The 21533-nt window shown below is 35.0% G+C and overlaps 2 protein-coding genes and 1 long non-coding RNA gene across 3 annotated transcripts; all 3 read right to left on the bottom strand.

The window, feature by feature from the left end:
* Positions 1–9474: 9474 nt before the first annotated feature.
* Positions 9475–11173, bottom strand: LOC114311707 (uncharacterized). The gene is made up of 4 exons (XM_082909315.1): positions 10940–11173; positions 10456–10857; positions 10295–10375; positions 9475–10215 (listed from the first exon to the last, which is right to left on the bottom strand). Exons 1-4 carry the CDS (start codon positions 10994–10996, stop codon positions 10165–10167), a joined length of 591 nt encoding a protein of 196 aa, XP_082765441.1. The 5' UTR covers positions 10997–11173; the 3' UTR covers positions 9475–10164.
* Positions 11174–11379: 206 nt separating this feature from the next.
* Positions 11380–12014, bottom strand: LOC145813876 (uncharacterized). Its single transcript, XR_014357276.1, has 3 exons — positions 11837–12014; positions 11523–11726; positions 11380–11443 (listed from the first exon to the last, which is right to left on the bottom strand). It is a non-coding gene; the product is annotated as an uncharacterized LOC145813876 (long non-coding RNA).
* A 725-nt stretch (positions 12015–12739) lies between these two features.
* LOC145813283 (uncharacterized) lies at positions 12740–17257 on the bottom strand. The gene is made up of 5 exons (XM_082908568.1): positions 17061–17257; positions 14137–16443; positions 13766–14053; positions 13578–13677; positions 12740–13468 (listed from the first exon to the last, which is right to left on the bottom strand). The coding sequence occupies exons 1-5, from the start codon at positions 17255–17257 to the stop codon at positions 12740–12742; spliced, it is 3621 nt and encodes a 1206-aa protein (XP_082764694.1).
* Positions 17258–21533: the final 4276 nt, after the last annotated feature.

The raw sequence follows: 21533 nt of genomic DNA, 5'->3' as shown, positions 1-21533 counted from the left end.
ATATCTTGAAATCTCCACAATTCAAAATTTATCAATTTAACTCAAGGGGCGGTAAATATGACTCAGATAATCCCTAGGTTGGTGTTTGCAAGTAGGCATGACTAGCACTACCAAAATCCCACTTTACCGGTTGCTAACCGAAAGGGAAATGGTACCTCCTCCGTGCGTGTTTTTGGTCTTTTATCCTAGACACTCAGGCGAGCTTAATCAATTTCATCTACACCTCTTATCCGGACTTACCAACGTATTTACCCCAAAGCAATTCCATAAAAAGTTTATCACAAACGTTCTTTTCTCAATGCAAAAGTTTCCAAATTCAATTCAAAATTTGTAACAACCAATTGAATGGATATGTAATGTAACAATTATCAATGCCACATAGCGTTTCTCCATTTTCAATTATCTCATACAATAATTCCATAATAATCAAAATTTCCATTTCTCCTTTCAATGACATATCACAAAATAGTCACATGTTCATTTAAATCTATCAATGTGTAGCAACATTCTCACACGTCATGCTTTTCCAACAATTTAGTCATCACAAGACTATACCAACATTTGAACAATAACTTCCAAACTAAAAAATTCTCACATTCCATGAAATTCGACATATATATATATATATAATAAGAGATTTTCCAATCATGCTTTCATTTTGGCCCAAAAAAGAAATAATAGTAACAATGTCATCCATGGGTTCTCAACATCTTTTAAAACCCTTAAATTTTTAGGTTTTCTCACCATAACTATACAACACCCAAACTATTTGAAAGAGTCTTTCAAAAAAAAAAAAAAAAACATCTTCCTCAATCAATATAGTTCCAAAACCCTCAAAAGATTTTTTTTTCATAAGAAATAAGGTTAAACCCACTTTCAAAATCACCCACATTTTTGAACCAACAATCAAGTTTCAATACAATAAAAGAGGGGTTTCGAAAATCAACTAAATCTTGCAAAAATATATATAACTCTAAGAAAATCCCTACCTTAAGTTTTGAAGAAGAAATGAGATGAAACCCTCAAATTTCACAGTTTCTAAATCCGATCTTCACTGCATACAACGAAGCCCTTGAGAAATTATCCAACTTTGATGAAGGAACTTGGGTCAAAATGCTAATCGATTTGGAGAAATCAAAGATCTTGTGAGGTTTTTGGTAAGAAATGTAGAAGGAAGGGAGAGAAAAGTGTTTTTAGAGAGAGAGATATAATTTAAAAGTGATATACACTCAGCCCAAAAGAGAGAAAAGAGAGAATTTTTCGGACACAGCGGAGTCTCGCATGTGCGGCACCCATTCCCGCACGTGCGGAGTGTGCTTCCCGTACGTGCCGCACGTGCGGCACTCTCACCCCGCACCTTCAATCACACCTTCATTTATTGCAGCAGTACACTCGACCAATCCCTATTTTTCACACGTGCGGCCCCCCTCTCCACACGTGCGGCCCAAGCTCCCGCACGTGCGGCTCTGCCCTCCAGCCAGGAAAATTTTAGCTCAACTCAAGACACTCCAGACCCAACCTCGCACCTTCCGAAACAAGTGAATACTCGGGATTGAAATAAATAAGGACGATAGATTTTTGGGAGGAAGTTTTCAACACAATGAACTCCATAGTTAACAAAACCTCATATTACAACTCGACACTCTAACCAAGGCAAACCCAACGTAAATCAAGGAGGAACAAGATGGATTACGTACCCGGTCGTCACAATGTATATCATGTAGAGCCTATCAAATGATGTAATTAGTAACGATGTAAAATATAAAAATATGAAAATTATAACATTACTCAATTTAAAAATATATAAAAATCTAGACTAAACAAATTCAGTATTTTATATATGAATATAACCGAGTTTAGGGGTTTAGCAAAATGATGGTGACAAAGCAAGGACAATTGACAAAGAGAAGTTAAGATGTCAAGCAGGAGAAAAGTTAGATGATTGGGATCATGAAAGTCCCAAAGTGGGTAAGAGAGGAGAACAAGAAAAGAGCTCAATGTGGGCCGCTAAAATTTAGAAGCAATACTTGATAGGTAAAGGTTGATTTTAGGAAGGACAGGAAGATAAGGGTCACTGGTAGTTCATTATTTATCATTTTCATTTTGTTATTAAATTTTTTGATTTTGAGTTTCAAAAAAAGAAAAAGAAAAAGAAAAAAGGAAGTAATTATTATACACATAGTTTACTATATCATCATGTGAATCTAATACATGACAAATTAAAATTATGAAACTCTTAAAAAATAGGGATAGTTACCGATAAATCCCATCCTACAAACAATTTTACCAGTTGGTCCCAAGATTGTTTTATTATTCTCATTAGTCTTGTTAGTGGGGAAATATATTCCCGTTTGATCCTATTTCCTTTGTTTGGCCTAATTTAGTGAGACAATTGTTCCCTTCCTTGCACACACGCCCGTTTTTGGTGGGATTAGCCTGTTCCACACAACCAACATCAAACACACACCAACCCAAAACAAATAAAACAACACACCCAGGCCCACACATCATGCTCTCACAATGTAAACACCCAACAAAAAATAGAGCATGTCCCACACAACCAACATAAAACACACACCAAACCAAAACAAATAAAACAACACACCCAGGCCCACACATCATGCTGTCACAATGTAAACACCCACCAAAAAACAGAGCATGTCCCATACAACCAACATAAAACACACACCAAACCAAAACAAATAAAACAACACACCCAGACCAACATATCCCGCCGTTATCGTCCCATCAATGATCACCAAATATGACACAACACACAGCTCTGGCACTGTCACAGCCCCCTACTGTAGATATCTCCCACTGCCTCACCGTCAATGTGGCAATGACTCACCACAGTCACACAACCAAATCGTAAATAGCTCACATCTCAATCCGCAATCAAGGACAGTCGTCAAACTGAAATCGGTAATTCTAGATTTTTGGGAACGAATATAGGGCAAATTGCAATAAGCTATGGGTTACAAATCAAACTTAACCCAAATCGAAACGTCTTAGATACGTATCCCCATTTTGATTTGCGTATACGGGTTGGGCCGGATGGCTAGGAAGATGGTTGTGTGGCACGTGCACTACACCACACACAAAGCAGAAAGCATAAAAAACCTATAGTGCACTTTTGGGTTGTGTGGCATCCATCCAAGCACACAATTTGCCACGTGTTCATCATACAAACGGATAAACATTTATATATAGCCACACATGAACACACCAATTTAAATCACACATCTATCACACTGATAAAGTCAAACAAAGGTCACTTATGTCTTTTACATAACATAAAGGACTAAATGGATCACAAGTATTAATTTGGGACCAAATGGTACACAAATTCAATATTTAGGATTTATGGGTAACTCTCCCTAAAAAATAATAATACATTTATAATTTACCATATTTTTTATTTAATTTTTATTAATTACATTATGATTCATGTATTTGTTATTTAGAGCTTAAAACATAGAATTAATGATGGGGAAAAAAACATAAGTGAAATTTTGATAAAATAGTTAAAATTTAATTAATTCTATTCTTTTGTGTATTTTAATTATTTTACTGTTTAATTTTAAAATTAGTTATTATATATTTATTTGAAACCGTGTATACACTGCTAGAAATCGGGCTTTTAGCGGCGTTTTAAAAATGCCGCGATATCAATCAAAAACGCCGTTAATTCATTTTGTGGCGTTTAGTACCAAACGTCGAAGCTGCGGCCGTCGCTGTAGCTTTGCGACGTTTTAAAAACGTCGTGATATTAGTATAGGAGGCGTTTTAAAAAACGCCGCAAAATATCCCACCATACACACGCTGACGTCACAAACGATATGTAGCGACGTTTTTGAAACGCCGTTGTATCTGTGTAAAAAATATGACCGTTACTATTGAGGGTTTAGGAGGCGTTTATAGAAACGCCGTCATATCTTTTTTTTTTTTTTTTTTCTCTTTTTTGGGTGAGATTGTGCTAATTTTATTTTATTAAATTAAAAAGAATACCTGTAAGAAAATATTGAATTTGGTTTCTCATTCAATTAATAAAAAAATACTTGTAATAAAACTAACATACAAAATATTAACTCCCATTCAAATACCTGTAATAAAACTGAAGATATCACCTAGACGGGGTTTGATGAGATTTGGGAAGAGCGGGAAGTTGTCCCCTCGGTTCATTGGTCCGTTTGAGATCCTTGAGAGGATTGGCGAGGCTGCCTATCGTTTAGCTTTGCCACCACAGTTGTCCGGAGTACATGATGTGTTCCATGTGAGTATGCTTCGGAAGTATGAGCCGGATCCATCACATGTGTTGGATTGGAATGATTTAGTGGTTGATGAGGATGTATCGTATGAGGAGAGACCGGTTCGAGTCTTGGATAGGCGGGACCAAGTTTTGCGAGGCAAAACCATCCCTTTGGTCAAAGTTTTGTGGAAACATCACGGAGTGGAGGAAGCCACTTGGGAACGTGAGTTGGAAGTTCGCGAAAAATACCCGGACATGTTTATTGATTTGTAATCTTGTATTTAAATTTTGTAATATTGTTGAACTTAAGAGCCTTACATATGTCTTAAGTTGTAAAACATTGAGTATGTTTTGGTAAATGGGTGTATCTTGAAACTTGCTTCATTATAGAAGTTTAGTGTAATATTGCATATGTTGATTACATTGTTGAATGGGTTATATATATCATGCGATTGAATATGATATGAGAATTGTCAACATTGAAAGAAAGAAAGCATAATAATGATACAGGCTGAAATACATGTTATTTTGTATATTGTGTGATGCCTCTTGATAAAGAGATGAAATGACCAGTTTTGGGTCAAGATGTTTACTAATGAACTGTCTAATAAAAAAAAAAACTGTTTTCAAAAATTTATGCTTAATTTCGGGGATGAAATTCTTTGAAGGGGGGGAGGTTATAGCGACCCCGGTCTTTTCATTTGACTATTGTGTCCGAACATAGGTTCCGTAGATTCTGTCATTGTATGATGGTTGTTGTTGTCCCTTATTTTTTTCATTTGGAATTATAGGATGTGTTGGGCAGGTTTGTTTCAGGTTGGTTGGGTTTAGGAATCAAGTGTTGCTGTCCAGAATTTTAGATCTTCGCTCGAGCGAGGAGTTTGTCGCTCGAGCGAGCTGTTGTTTTTGGTTATTCGCTCGAGCCAGGGTTTGGTAGCTCGAGCGAGAGTTTGCGTCTGGTTTGGACCTGTAGCTTTGCATTCTTGGCTCGAGCGAGATTTTCTTCGCTCGAGCGAGTTAGTTCGTTCTTCGCTCGAGCAATAGTTCCTTCGCTCGAGCGTGTGTCTTGTTGCAGACCTGAGGGTTTGAGTTCTTCGCTCGATCGAGCTTTCTTTCGCTCGAGCGAGCTTTTGAGTTGTTGGCTCGAGCAAGGCTTCCTTGGCTCGAGCGTTGTTTCTCTGTGTCTGGTCGCTCGAGCGACCAAGTCTTCGCTCGAGCGAGCCTGTCCAGTATATATTCGCAGCAGCGGGATTTGATCAGTCTTTTTCTTATTCTTTTTGGTTCTAAACCCTAGGTTCGACTTTTCTCTCTCCCTACTCACCTTATCTCTTAGATTTGATCCACTTAGGGTGTGTTTCTACCCTAGATCCTTCATTAAAAAGATAGAGTGGGTCGAGGGCTTCCATTTAATCTGAATTATTGGTAGTTTGGAGCACTTTGGAGTTTGGGCATTCATCTCCATCTTCTCTTTTGGGGTTATTTCTTCGAGGTTGGAATTTCCTACTCCATTTTATAGGTTTTGTTCTAAGTTTTGGTATTTTGATATGTTGGGGATACTTTGGTAAATTTTTGGGAAAAACCCTAGTTGTACTATTAAATTAATTTGTATAATTAATTCATGGAATTGGGGAATTCATTGATTAAATGGCGTAGTTGGATAATTTGAATCATTTGTTTATTGAATTGTTGACATAGTTATTTTCAGTTTAGAAATAACTGTTTTGGGCTATCGGTGGAGGATAGTCGTGATTGTTGTAGACATTGCATGTGGATTAGGAATAACTGAAACTAATCACATTGATTAAGTCATTAATTTTGACAATTGCATTGATACAGAAAATACGTATATTGATTGAGCATTGCATTTGCATACATTGTTTTGTGTGGGAGGAGATAGGGGATGTACTCCACGGTTTAGGGGAAGATAGGGGATGGACCTCTAAACCGGATTTTGTTTGGGAGGAGATAGGGGATGGACTCCATTAGCATCACTTTTATGTGTGCTTATTTATATAGAAGTGTTTTATTGATACAGCACTAAAATGTGTATCAATCTGGAAGTATGAAGTGTTTTGATTTGAGCTTGAGTCTCATTTGTTTATTGATATTGGAAGGATGTGAATATGATATATGTAATTCACTGTTGTAAGTTTGGCTAGGTTCTGAGCCATGTTGATAAAATTGGAAAGTAAAACGTATCTTAGACCATAGTGTCAGGAGACTGTAAAATGAAGTAATTGATTATCTTGGTTAACCATCTGTTGAATGCTATTGCTTTATTCATTGCTTATATGTGGTTTAGTATATTTCTACTGGGCTGTGGCTCACCCTTTATGGGAATATCATTTTCAGGTTCAGGTGATAAGCTACCTCCAAGGACTTAGCTTGGGAGGGTTTGGCTTCCGGATTTTGAAGAAGACTATCTTTAGTTAATTGTCTTTATTTATTAATACATGTAAACATTCAAGCTTAGGGCTTTTCTTGTATTGAGTTAGAACTCATATTTTTGTATCCAAGTGTTGGCTTGGAAAGATGTAAGCCTGTAGGGCATTTTATTCGATGTTACATGTGATGCTTTTATTTAGTAATACTCTGATGAACAATTTAATAAAATGTTTTCATTAAATAATGCATGTCATTGATATATATATAATGGGTTTATTTTGAGGGCGTTACAAAACCCCAGTCAAACTGCTAGAATGTGCTAGAACTACAATACCATATGCTTGTCAATAATTTCAAGGGCTTTCTCATAATTTCTCGGCAGCTTAACTCTTTCCCACAATTTGTTTGGCATATGAGCCCTTTCTATAGTTTTCATATATAAATAGAAGACTCCTGCAAAGCATCAAAAGATGAAATAATAATAATAAATAAGATGATTAGAGATATGCATTCAATTATGCGCAGACATTGACATCCCATCACATGTACAACACTAAGTCAAATAAATCACTAAAAAACCAGTTGTGAATGAACAATCAGATACGACACAACATACACTGCAGTTAACCCAAACATACGGCACCATCAAGTTTCATATACGTTTGGGAAGTTTAGATGCTGTTATCCATTGTTAGCATTAGCATGTCTAAAGTAATGCTCAGGTGATGTAATGAAGTTGCTCTTGTTGAACAAGATTTCGGAAGCAAGGAATGAGGTTGAGCGAAGTCATATTAGCACACAAACATGAGAATTAAGATTGAAAATAATTTGATTGAACAACTTAAACTAATTACAAGTGCATGAGATTTTCACTGGAACCTGGAGAATGCAAATGGTGCATATACATAAAGACGTAAATATACCATTTACAAGCTCGGAGTTCACATCTTGTTGGTGGACTAATTAGTAGAGTCACGGTTCAAACTGAGCTGAGGTTGAAAGCAAAAAGGTTGCCCAGTATTTCTTGTTTGCTATCACCATTTGAACATGAAAAGATGACATGCATAAAGGAAGTTGGGGACTATCACAACATGAAATGGTGAAATGTAAATTGATCAAGTCCAGTAAAATTGCACATTACCACCACTGAACTCTCTGTACCAGAACCACTAATCTTGGATTCTGATGCATGAACAAGTCACACAGGCCAGCTGTGCACAAAAAATCACATATGCTTTCACCATAACAGAACATGCATTCCTCTAATACCAATTACACACCAGTATGTTCTAACATATAATTGTATTTTATTAGCTGATAAAAAATTAAATTTACACGGTAAAACTACCACCTCAACCTGAATTTTCTGCTAGTAACCATCAATAGGGACAATAAAATGTGGATGCTCAAGTGCATTTATTTATGATGATACTTGAGCAGAACAGTAGGTTCTTAACAACTTTTTCTTTACACAAATATTTGGGTTTCAGAAATATAGATGTTTTTCAATTTATTAATAGAGAAAAGAAATATAAATGGAATGGCAGATAAAAAAATGAAGACAAAGTATACCTAAACAAGATCAACATACAGAAAGAAAAACCCCCATAGTTTGATAGAGTTGTAACTTATATTTTGCGTTCCACATGCATAGTCACATAAATGCCTGATTTTTATTGATTAGCATGTGGGTAGCAGAGAGTTTGAATAACAGTAAATTAGCAAAGCACTATGACATCATACAGCATAACAAGCTCCCTTTTAGCTCCCATAAACATGCATTACCTTATTACTTCAGCAACCTTCCCAAAAATGCTATGCACAAATAAATAAATAGAATTCTTATGCAACCTATGAAAATTATCCAATGACAATACAACAGAAGCAAACATTAACTTCATGAATCAAGTATCAATGATTTAGGCTCAAACCAAACTATTTGATAATTGAGGGTATAACACTTGGAATTGGAGTGTTCTGGTTTTAGTAAGTGCCAAGTGTTTCTGAAAAACCCGCCAAACTCAATGTTGGAATGGGCTGTAACAAAATGTAAAATCTCTCCTAATACAGATTCTTTGTTTGCTAATCAGCTTCATTTATGAACAATATTGCTTGTTTTCATTTTTCAAAAAACACTTTTCAGAAAATTCTACTTTCTTATTTTCCATGTTGTTTTGTTTTTACTGAATTTTTTAAATATTTTAAGCAATTTTTTTACTTTTTAGACACACCTAACGTAAATATACCTAAAAAGTAAAAAAATCGTAAAAAAAATATTTTAAAAATTCACTAAATACCAAAAATAAATAAATAAATCCAAAAACAACTAGCACAGCCATTGTTGCTGTCAATGTCTTATCTTCACCTTTCAAGTTATCACACTCATTTTATATGGAAAGAAAACAACTATGTCAGGGATATCACACATCGCTAAAACATCAAACATGTGTTCGCAGACAGGCTGACAAACACACACACGTGCACACAGCACAACTGAAGAGGAAAATGTTTACCTGACTAATATCCTCCAGAAAAAACCTTTCTAATTCCCCAGAAAGATTTCATAGACCTAGCCGTTTTTTAATGACTTCTCAAATGTGCATGTTCTCAGCATAAAGAAAACCAGCAACAAATGTGAGTGTTCATGTGAGACTATATGATGAGGAATAATGCAGCTGCAGTTGCCTTGCCTAATAATGCAGCTGCCTTGCCTAATAATGCAGCTGCCTTGCCTAATAATGCAGCTGCCTTGCCTAATAATGCAATTGCCTTGCCTAATAATGCAGCTGCAGTTCATTAATCAGCAAAACTCATGACATCAATTTTGCTAACTTTGTCCTGAGTATTTCATCGTTATGAATTTTAATACATCAAACAACCATGTAATTGCAGTGTAACTTCTTTTCATGATATTTGCATTTTATGTTGTGATAACCCAGAATGAGATTCTCATTCTGCCTTAATATTCCAGCCATCCAAACATAGTTGAGAAAGCTCAAAAATCATTATAGGACATTCAAACATATTATTCCAGGTTAACACTATCTCAGAAAACTCAAAGGGTGATTAATTATAAGGTTGACTTTTTATTTTGTAAGACCATATGCTTGTAAGTCATGCACTGAATAGACTATACATTTCAACATATTTTGAGAAAATATCTTTGACAAAATCACACATCTTCTTCACACACACACACACCTAAACAAACCCACACAACACAAGCTCTTCTAAAAACATAAAAACCATAAACAGAGAGAGTGTGGAAAAAAACAGTCAAGCATAGCAGTCTAACCATGGCAGTCATGAACAGTCTAGCACCTAAGCATAGCATTCTTGCATCAAGCAGACAAAGTTCGACAAAAACAGCAGCGAACTGTCAAATTTATCTAGTGATAGCATGCACATTGGACTACTTGCAGCTGCAGCTCATGCTGCTGCTACTAATAGCTGTTTCACTAATGCTGCTGCCTTACAAATCAAATGAACATAAACCACGAACTAGTGATATTAGTACGTTTACCTTGTTAGTTCTTCTTCTTCTTCTTATTCTTCTTCTCTTTCTTTGAAAGGTGAACCTATATTTAATAAGCGCAAGTATTGTAATTAATAAGACATGTTATTTGTCAAAAAAGCTTTGATTAAATGATTGCTCACCTCTTGGGATGAAAATGCATGAGATTGTTGTTGATGTGACATTGGTCGAACAGTGGGATGACTACTAAGTGAATCCACAACCTATCATTCAATAAGAGACTTAAGTTGTATATTAACTCTAGGCAATTTAAAGTAATAACTAGTAAGAATAATTAAAATACCTGCTGCCTATGTAATGGGTTTGATGGTGCAACAACTGGATCAACGGGCATGCCTGCAGCTTGCAATTGAGATTCCAAAAACTGAATTCGTGACTGAAAATCTGTGCGTATAGCCTGAATTTGTTTCTCCATTACTTCATTCATCTTCGACTCAAACTGCATTTGATACCGATGAAGTTGCTCTTGAACTTGTTCCTGAACTTGAGTTTGGAAGAGACGATTCTGCTCTTGTGACCGCCTATATCCACCTCCAAAAACATCAGTGGGTGACGGTCCCAATCCAAATGTCCGAACACGGCCAGGTCGCTCTGGGCCCATAACTTGTGTGAAGATTTGCTCCTGTAATGCTGCAGGGTCAGTAGAAGATCCCTCCATGTGCTCTGCTAACTCATTCATTTGAGTCTGCAAGTTTGAATTCAATAATTAGCCTCCAATATAAATATAAATCATATTAAAAGTCCAAAGATAAAGTAGTATCACATACCATAACCTCATTAACTGAATCACTATTTGACGTCCCATCTTTCATGTATGCGGCCATCCACACTTGTGACCGACTAGCAGGAACCCCATTGTTCTTTTTTGTCTCCTATAAATGAAAGACAACCAAAATCTTAAGATAAATAAGAAAATTAAATAATTAAGCAATTAAATATGTGAACAAGTTAAGTAAATATGAAAATATCTGGAAAGGATGAAAAGATGCCCCTATTGTTGTGAGTAGTAATTGAACAGGTTGGTTTGGCAACATCCTTGTGGATGGATTTCATGATGCAGGTGCTTGGAAAATGAAGCAATATGGATGATGATGACAAGTCAACTGAAATTTATTTAAGATGTTATAAAAAATTAACAAACTTTGAGACAGTGTAAGCAAACTTTGAGAGAATAATTATACCTCCAGTCGAACTACTGAGAAAGGCTTTCGGCCTGTTCTGTGATGCAATGTCTTCTTCTTCCGGATTTTTCTATTCTTCTTGCTTGATTTCTGTCAAATATGAAATTTATTTAAGATGTTATAAAAAATTATCATATATAAACATTTTTTCACATAAATAAAATTTTACCGATGCACTCTGAGTGCCCCAATAGTAGACCAAAGCCCGCCACTGATCCTCATGTACTCTATCTGGTCGATGAGCCAACCTTTCTGCATCATTCTTGAAGGGTTTGTATCCTATTGTTTTCACTCGACTTTTCCAATCTCTCCATTTCTTTCCAAATGAAGCCATTATTGTTCTCTTCATGGATTCATCTGCATCCGTATGAGCCTGCATTACAATTATAGACACTTGTAATATGCAATGTCAACTACACTTGTAATATGCATTTCATATGGAATACAATTGTAACTTATTTCATATTAAATATCCATATATACCTTTATCTCCCTCCATATGTTATCTTTGTTTTGTTTTGGAACATAATGCCAAGTCATAAAAGTGAGTGGTGCAAGACTCCCATCTCGTGCCAAAACGCCCAAATGTGAAGCAAGGGATGTGTGTCCTTCAACTACTTGATTCAACTGATTTGGAACAACTTTTAAAATGCCATCTTCACTAGTACCCCATTGACCATGCACATATGTGGGACCCCTTGTCTGCTTTTGTTTGGCTTGACTTGAGCTAGGACCTACAAAACAATAGTAGTAAGCTTCAAATTTCAGTTGAATATCTGAATTATACTTTTAATTTCAATAAATTTCAACATATCATATCATGGGGTGTTAAAATTCTGCTATCCTTGCTTCTATACCACACATTATGCTTTTAATTATCCAAACTCAATTTTTTTAAAAATAACCATGCATTATGTATGATAGATAGGACTACAAATCTAACTCAAAAACACCATAAGAAAATATCAAGCAAAGTTGATACATACCAGCTGAAACAGAGCCATGTGATATACTACCGCTACGTGATGTGGTAGGAAGACTGCCTGGTGGATGCCATGATGCCGGTGGATCGGGTATGACTTTCATCTTGAGTGTGGTCCGAGTCTCATCTGAACTAGAACTACTAGAGCTTGATTGCTCACTTTCACTAGAAGAATGGTCGAAGCTAGAACTCATAGATAATATCTATAAAAAAACTACAAACATAAGAGTGAGGACATGATAATCTATAAATATCTACTGCATTCAAAACAAAATAAGAGTACATGAAAGGTAAAAATGGCCATTTAAAGAAAGGTACAAAGGTACAAAAGCAAAGATTTTATTAATATGAATATCCATACAGAAAACACACATGTAAAAGTGAATATGCGGCCAATTACAATATCAGATCAGTTCTTCGTCATCTTCAAATTGTGCCTCTGCCGATGCTTCAAGAGGTCCAATAGTTTCATCAACAGTTGTTCCATCAATACCTTTCCTAACCCAATCCATGTCCTCCTCGCAAGTGAAGGAAGCTACATCTAACTCTTGATCACCAAATCTTTCCACTTCGTTGTGATGTAGTCCTTCATCAATAGTTGGTTGTTCTCCACACACCTCATACAAGTCTCTAGGTTTCATCTTGAGTACAACATTCCAATCTTCATCAACAGAATCATTAACATAAAAGACTTGTTGTGCTTGAGATGCTAGGATGAATGGCTCATCACTGTCTTGTTTCTTCGCATATAACAAGTGATTGAAATTAACAAGTGTAAAACCAAAATCATCCTGCTTGAGTCCCTTATTGTTATCAATCCAGTTGCACATGAATAACATGTATCTATGGTCGTGTGAGTAATACAATTCAATAATATCTGTCACATATCCATAGTACGCTACATCACGTTCCACTGGATTAATGTCTTTCGCACTTGCATAGCTAGAAGTCTTTGCCTTCACCATAACCCCACTATTCTGAGTTTTTCTTCTCAACTCACAACTCTTAGTATGATACCTAGTACCATTAATTATATACCCATTAAATCTGGTGGCCTTTTGGCTGGGTCCCAAAGCCAAAATTTTAATCTCTTCTGACAACGCTACATTTTCAGTAGCTAATAGCTCAGCAACCTATTTTTCAAAAAAAGTTATCAATATTAAACATCAATTAACAACTTCAAAAACATAGAAGCACATGGATTGCAAAAATATAGAAGACTTGTGCTTAACATGCACTTACATGAGAATTGAACCATTTGGGAAACTCATCATTGTGACGACGATCCACATCATAATCTCTAAGACGACGATGTGACCGCTTAATAAATTCACGATGTTCCCTACACAATTAAACTACTTGTAAAATGCACGATAATTATAGTTGGTATAAATACATTCACAATGAGACGAAGGTTGCATCTATCTTACTCTCGATATGGGACAACCGCAGCAATGTTAAATAACATATACCGATGAGCCTGTACCCATGTTGTGTTATCAATAACAAACCCTTTTCCTTTTCCTAAAGCCCGCCCCATTAATATCTCAGGACTGTCACTAACATCGCAATTCCTTAACGGTCGATGCAATTTCGACTCAACATCATGCAAGTACCTTGAGCAAAATGTCATACATTCTTCGACCAAGTATCCCTGTGCAATTGAACCTTCAGGATGACTTCGATTACGCATGTATGATTTAAGTGTCATAAGGTACCTATAAACAAAAAGATGCATACATGACTTCCAAGTATAAACAATCAAATATATACAAAATGGACATTGGAGTAGATTACACACCTTTCTATAAAGTACATCCATCGATATTGCACTGGACCGGCAATCTTTGCTTCCTCTGCTAGGTGAATGGGTAAGTGCTCCATTATATCGAAAAATGATGGAGGAAAAATTCTCTCAAGATGGCAAAGTGTAAGAGCGATTTGGGACTGAAGACGATTTAGACCATCCACCTCTAGGGTTTTGAAACACAAATGCCTGAAGAAATTGCTTAACTCAATTAATGGTTCAACCACTTTCTTCGGTAACAAATTTCTCACTGCTATTGGAAGTATTTGTTGCATGAGTATATGGTTATCATGACTTTTCAGTCCAGATATGCTCCGCTGTTTGAGGTTAACCCGACGAGAAATATTGGATGCGTAACCATCTGGAACTTTGATATTCTTTAGAAGTGTGCAGAATAGACTTTTCTCTCTATTGTTCATGGCAAAACATGCAGGAGGCAAATAATACTTGTTCCCAACCCTTTTCTGAGGATGTAGTGCCTTCCGAATTCCCATATCTTGCAAATCTCGACGAGTATTTAAATTGTCCTTCCCTTTCCCATCAACATTTAATATCGTCCAAAATACATTATCACACACGTTCTTTTCAATGTGCATCACATCAAGATTGTGGCGAATCAAATTATGCTCCCAATATGATAGCTCAAAGAAAATACTCTTCTTCTTCCAATTATGACCCGAGCCCTCGTTTTCCTCCTTTTCTTTCCCCTTTCTATTCCGTTTGCTAGATTGTTGACGCTTAGAATTCAATTTGAACTTAGGGCCTAGCTGTTGTAGCACATTAGCCCCTGATAACCGAGTTGGACATGATTCGAATTCACAAGTGCCATCAAAAGACGCACTAGCTTTCCGAAATTTGTGACCTCCATTCAACCAGCGACGATGCCCCATGTAACATAATTTCCTTCCGTTCTTCAAATATCGAGAACGAGTATGTGTGTTACAACAAGGACAAGCTAAAGCGCCTTTTGTGCTCCACCCAGACAAAATTGCATAGGCAGGAAAATCATTTATAGTCCACAATAACACAGCATGCATTCGGAACATCTGATTAGTTTCCGCATCATACGTGTCAACACCGTTTTCCCACAGTTCTTTCAATTCATCTACTACAAGGCGTAAGTAGACGTCAATATTATTTCCAGGTGAAGAAGGACCATCGATGAGCAATGTCATCATCATATGAGGCTGCTTCATGCACAACCATGGTGGCAAATTGTATGGCATTATAATAACTGGCCAACTGCTATGAGAGACATTCATTGCCTTGAATGGATTGAATCCATCCGCTGCTAAACCCAGTCTGACATTGCGAGGCTCACTCGCAAACTTGGGATACAAATTATCAACATTTTTCCAAACTGGAGAGTCAGCAGGATGTCTCATTTTGCCGTCATCAATTCGGCCCTCAGCATGCCATCTCATTAAAGAAGATGTTTTGGATGACATAAACAATCTTTGAAGCCTTGGAATCAATGGAAAGTATCTAACAATCTTATGCGGAATTCTTTGTTGCTTCTTCTTAACATCATTCTCCTCCCCCTCAAACTGTTTGTATCTAGGCATATGACACACTATGCAATCATCCATACCAGCTGTTTCCTTCCAATATAGTGAACAATCCCTTGGGCATGCATGTACCTTATGATAATCGAGGCCCAAGTCCCTAAGAAGTTTCCTTGTTGCATAAAATGACTTTGGCAAAGTTTCACCCTTTGGGAATGAATCCTTCAAAAGCTCAAGCAACATCGTGAAAGACTTGTCACTCCATCCACTAAGGCACTTGATGTGCAATAACCGAACAATAAATGAGAGCGTTAAAAACTTCTGACACTCAGGATACAACTCTCTTTCGGCCTCTTTCAATAAATTGAAGAATTTTTCGGTTTTCTCATCTGGACCTTGTTTAATACCAGAACTTGCTGCCTCGTGAATAAAGCTTGGTGGAGGAAGTCCAAATCCTTCGTATAGCATTTCATAAGTTTCATCACCATCGTTCGAATCAGTTTGCCCGACATTCACATTGTGTGGCACAGGCGATGACAAATTCTCCCCATGAAAAATCCAACTGGTGTAACTTGGAAGAAACCCGTTGATCATTAAATGTTCCCCTAACAGGCCTTTCTCCACCAATTTGACATTACGACACCGTTTACATGGGCATGTGACTTCATTCAACAACGGCTTATTTTCGCATGCAAATTTAATAAATTCCTTAACCCCTTGTATGTATTCCGGGTGCAACCTATGCTGATTTATCCAACTTTTATCCATCTGACTCCGTCTTACACTACAAATGTCACTGCCAAATCAACAAAGTTTAAAATTACGATTCCATTTTAATTAATCTCAACCTCAATTAAGTACCTTATAATGCATGCGACATGACATCATTCACCTCTAACTGGTCTCTAATATGTTGGTTCATCCTACTTTCCCATTCAGGAATGCACGGTCTATATTGTAAAAAGCAGTTCATACCGCTTTGTTCATCTCTAACAAAATTTCGGCAGCATCTCCCCATGGTTCTCCAAATACACGACATAGACTAGGTGTACTGCTACACCTTGTCTAGTATGCACTCGGAGAACACAAGGAGTTGCTACACGAAATCTCTACGAGATGGACTATCAGCAGTAGAACTACTAATTACAATACAGACTTGTGCTCCTGAACTATCCAAACTGGACAATCCAAGAAGAGCTTCATCAAAGATGACTAGGTATCTCTAATGAAGATTCTTGGACGGGTCTAAGGCTATTTATGCATGCATGCACCATTAATGATTGCATCCCGGTAGTGCAATCTAAATTAGTACTATCAAGCATACTAGAAGCATATCTAGTATGAAGCATATTAATGAAGAAACCAAAAGTTTCTACAATGCTCTTGATAGATTATTATAGATTCAAGAAATACATTGCTCTCTCAAATCCATCAATAATAGAATAATTTTGGCAGGAACTCATGGATGTGGGAAGTTCAAACCCACTACCCAAACCAATAACTGTACCAAAGCTCGAATACTTCTGATGATGATTCAAAAAACACCAAAGAGCAGCCACCAAATGAGGAATCACATTCACAATCACAATCACAACCACAACCACAATCATATGATAGAACAAAATTATTTTTATCAACTAAAAGCACAACATAAGATGTGATAAGAAATTGCTTTGCTTCTAAATTAATGCTCATACAAGGACACATAAACTACCAAAGTCAGACTCTTGGAACTCAAGAGAAAGTGAAAAATCTATAAACTTAGTCATAGTTTTGATGAACATCCAATGAGAAAGACAATCATAGTTTCTTGAAAAATTCAAAACCCAACATAAACATAAACGAGCTACTAAAAAATAAAGCACAAAAAATAAATGAATTTTTTTCTGAGGGTAATTGAGACCAACTAAATTAACAATTCACAGACAAAATCACCCTATTATCATATTCAAGGGGGCAATCCATGGTTAATATCACAATAATTGATCATTACGGAAAAAAGATTCATCAAGCACTATATATATACACATATATTTCACAAAAACAAAGATTATAGGAGAGTAAGATAAAGGAATTGAGATCAAATAAATTAGTAACAATTAACAAAATCAAATACCCTATGAAGAGACTGGCACACCTTTGCTGGCAAAACATTGACAAAGAGAGGATTAAAAAGAAAAGAGGACCAGAATGAAAGTGTTTTTTTATTGAACAAAATAAACCTATAATTTCCAACATCATAATGAAAAGTCTAATTTTAGTTCAAAAATCATAATGAAGAGTGAGGAAGGGCATTGTTACCTCACTTACTTATGACTTCAAACAAACAGGGCATCAATGAAAATGATAATGGGTACTCATTAAAGAATGAGCAACTGTTGTATTCAATGAGCACAGAGAGTCAGTTTGTTTTCTACTCCTAATCCTAGGAAGAGCCCAGAAGTCATGCCTCCATACTGAACTAATAAATGAACAGTGCCTAATTTAATATTAATGAGTTTTAGAATTGGAGAGAATAATTATTAACAGACAGGACGCCAAATTTGGCCTAGATCAACTAGCCCAGAAACCCACCTAAACTGATGGAGCAAAAGAACAAACACTCAAAGTTTAATCATAATGTTGATAGCAAAACAACATTCCCACTGGTACACTCATGTGAGAAGATTGTCTAGCTCTCTAATTTCCAGCAAGCTCAAAAGAATATATTGGTCCGAGCTCCTAATGGTGTGAATCAGCTCAAACAAAATGGTATGCATGTTTCATCCACTTGTCACTCATCTCATGATATCACTTGTAGGAAGAAAAAATAAAATAAAATGGCCTTGCTAATAAATGTATTGACTACTCTCTTAGTAGGTTTTGAATTTTGTACCTACACTTGTGAACCTCAAAGTCTTGGATTAAGGATGGATTAGCAAGGCACATTCTGAAGCTTGGCTCTCCAATGAATTTTTGGTATCTCATAGATTGAAAAAAAAAGTTAAAAAAAAAAATTATTCATATCATTATTTATAATAAATTAACCCTAGTTTATAAAACAAAAACATATAAAATAGGAAAACTAAATCAATATGAAATAGGGAATGTAACTATTGTAGCATATTCTATTCTAAACCTACATTTTTCTAATCAACTATAGATTTCAAAATAATAAATTATGATTATGAATTTCCTAAAATCTCGACTACATCATTCTCCACTATTTGAAAAAATTCATCATCTAATTTCTGTTGCTTAAAACCACTTGGCATGATTGCGATTACCTGCATCCACCTTGTATTTCAGTTTAATTTTCTCAAACTTAAATTTCAAAAAATCTTCAAAAATTAAATCAAATTGAATACTTATGCTCTGTTTGAGTAAGTGAAAAATATTAATCAGAGAGCTAGACAATCTTAAATGTTAATCCCGAATACAAAGGAAAGCAAGCATTGCCTCTTACAGTTCAGCAACAGAGAGCTAGACAGTCTTCATTTTTCCAAAAAACCAGAAATAGAGCGAGACAGAGAGAGAGAGCGGGTACCGATTACAGTTCAGAAACAAAGTAGACTATTCAATGGAGGTTGAAATGCGAGTAATCGAGGGGTCAGAGTTCAGATCTGAATCTTCGAAATCGCTTCAATGGAGCTTCGAAATCGCAGGCGATGGAGCTTCAATCTGAATCTTCGATGAAGCTTAGATCTGAAAGTTCGATGGAGCTTTGATCTGAATCGATCTGAATCTTCGATAGAGCTTAGAGAGGGTTGAGAGAGAGAGACAGAGATCTGTCCGTATGTATTAAGGGTTGAGAGAGAGACGGGGGGAGAGATCTGTCCGTATGTATTAAGATTCAACCTTCCTATTTCATTTCGGAGGTGCGTGCTATTGTTCAAAAAAAAAAAAGAAAAAAAAAAGAGGCGCGTGTGGCTACCGCATTCGGAGGCGTTTTTAAACGCCTCCCATTATAAAATGGTGTCGTTTTGTGAAATAGAATAGGCGGCGTTTTATAAAACGCCGTTAAATACTCATAACAGTGACGTTTAAATAAACGTCGTTACAAAAACGCCACCAAATTCTCTTTTTCCTGTAGTGATAGTACGAGTATTACGCTAGTATATAGTTATTACAAAGCATATTATGAGTGTAACAAAAAAAAAAAAAAATGATGACAAAAAATTGATAATGTATAAGTGCAATTTGATAACATTTACACTTTATTATTTTTTGTTTATAAAAAATATTAAATATATATATTTTTTTTGGATAAAAATAAAACATATTTAATACACGCACTTTTTTAAAATAAGGGAGAAGAGATGGAGGGAGGTGGTGTAAAAAAGTGATTATCATATTCAACAATTAAAAGATAGGGAATAAAGAATAATCCAACTATTCTGTTTGAGAAATTCTATAGCAACCGGTTTGATCCACAAGCTTTTACTTACTGTTTAGATGTAACTACGTTAAGTCTTAGATTGTATTTAAATTATGTATTTTGGTACGAACTTGAAAAAGAAAATAAGACAAAATTGAGTGAAATGTAAAAGAAATATAATTAAATTTCATTTACATTCTCTCTATTCATTTTTAAATTTCTACTTAAATTCATAATTCAAATACAGTCTTAGAGTTTTTAAATTCCATTTCAAATTACCAAATAAATGAACAAAGGCAATAATTAAAACATCATCAAATATTTGAGGATGGTATTTTCTCACCATAAAAAAATGAAAATTTTCTCTAGTTGTAGAAATTGTCGTCCTAGATGAGAGGGAAAGCCAACTGGGCTGCGGTTTTTAACTGTTTAATTTATAAGGTCCTACAAAAAGTTAATTATGCAAAATATTAAATTGATTGGAAAACTATAATAACTTGATCTGGTCGAATTTGTTATCAAAAAATCTTCGGTAAATATGCTTTTGAGGATAGATTATTTCAATTTTACCCAGTTTCATGGAGAGTGGACTCAAGGGATTTCTCGGTATCAAAAAGAAAAAGAAAAAGAAAAAACAAAAAACAAAAATTGAGGACTTCCTATATCACCTATTTTTTTCAACATTTTATATCACCGAAGTATGTGATAAAATATAACTTATTTTTATTGATTTCTTAATAATTATCTTCAAATAAGAGAATTAATCATGAATATCTACCTAGATGGTCATACAAAATGACCACAAAAAATTTGTGATATCTAAGTGTGGTTTGATAACATTTACACTTACTATTTGTTGTTTATAAAAAGCCTAGCCGTAAGCCCGTACTATGTACAAAACTTTATAAATGAAAAAAAAAAATATTATTATAATTATTTTCAAATAATTTAATATTTTGTTTTGCTAGACATGAAATTTATAAGTTAATTTTTATGTTTATAACTTTTAAAATTATCAGTTTAAAAAATTAAAATATATATATATATATATATATAAATCTAGTTAGTGCAATTTTGATAATTTGTATTAAAAAAAAAAGGTTAAACCTGATTAAATAAGGTTAAATGAGTTATAACATATCTCTTTTGTTATGAAAATATACAAATTTAAAAATTATAATTAAGGCAAATATAAAATTTTATTATTAAATGTGAAGTGAAGTGATATTTAACAATAATTGATATGGTATCTCTATTATTAATCCAATAATTTAAGTTACATTTATTTTGATTTCAATTTCATAACTAAAATTATAATGTGAATATAATACGCACACGGATTTCAAGTCTTTAAAAATAAGAAGGTTTCACATTATTTTCAACCTTTCATCATTTTATTTTATTTTATTTTTATCTAATTTCATTTTAAATGTGAATAAAAATTTGATTTGATATGAATTACTTTAACTTTTTCATTAAATTTTTATCAATTATTAAATAAAATTCATTTTTATTTCAATTTTTTTTTT

The sequence above is a fragment of the Camellia sinensis genome, chromosome 15 (assembly GCF_055761805.1).
Source record: "Camellia sinensis isolate YWXY chromosome 15, ASM5576180v1, whole genome shotgun sequence".
Taxonomy (NCBI): Eukaryota; Viridiplantae; Streptophyta; class Magnoliopsida; order Ericales; family Theaceae; genus Camellia; species Camellia sinensis.
Note: the sequence above shows the minus strand (reverse complement) of the source record. Positions and strands in the feature narration are given on the sequence as shown.

Bases quoted from the DNA above. Each gene is read 5' to 3' on its own strand.
- LOC114311707 (XM_082909315.1), bottom strand. From the start codon at position 10,996: ATGGCCGCATACATGAAAGATGGGACGTCAAATAGTGATTCAGTTAAT. The intron at 10,858-10,939 runs GTATGTGATACT...TCAAACTTGCAG, and splicing joins ATTCAGTTAATGAGGTTATG to ACTCAAATGAATGAGTTAGC. The intron at 10,376-10,455 runs GTATTTTAATTA...ATTGAATGATAG, and splicing joins ACCCATTACATAGGCAGCAG to GTTGTGGATTCACTTAGTAG.
- LOC145813283 (XM_082908568.1), bottom strand. From the start codon at position 17,257: ATGATTGTGGTTGTGGTTGTGATTGTGATTGTGAATGTGATTCCTCAT. The intron at 16,444-17,060 runs GTATTTCTTGAA...TTGATTTGGCAG, and splicing joins GATGGATTTGAGAGAGCAAT to TGACATTTGTAGTGTAAGAC. The intron at 13,678-13,765 runs GTAAGATAGATG...TTAATTGTGTAG, and splicing joins GCGGTTGTCCCATATCGAGA to GGAACATCGTGAATTTATTA.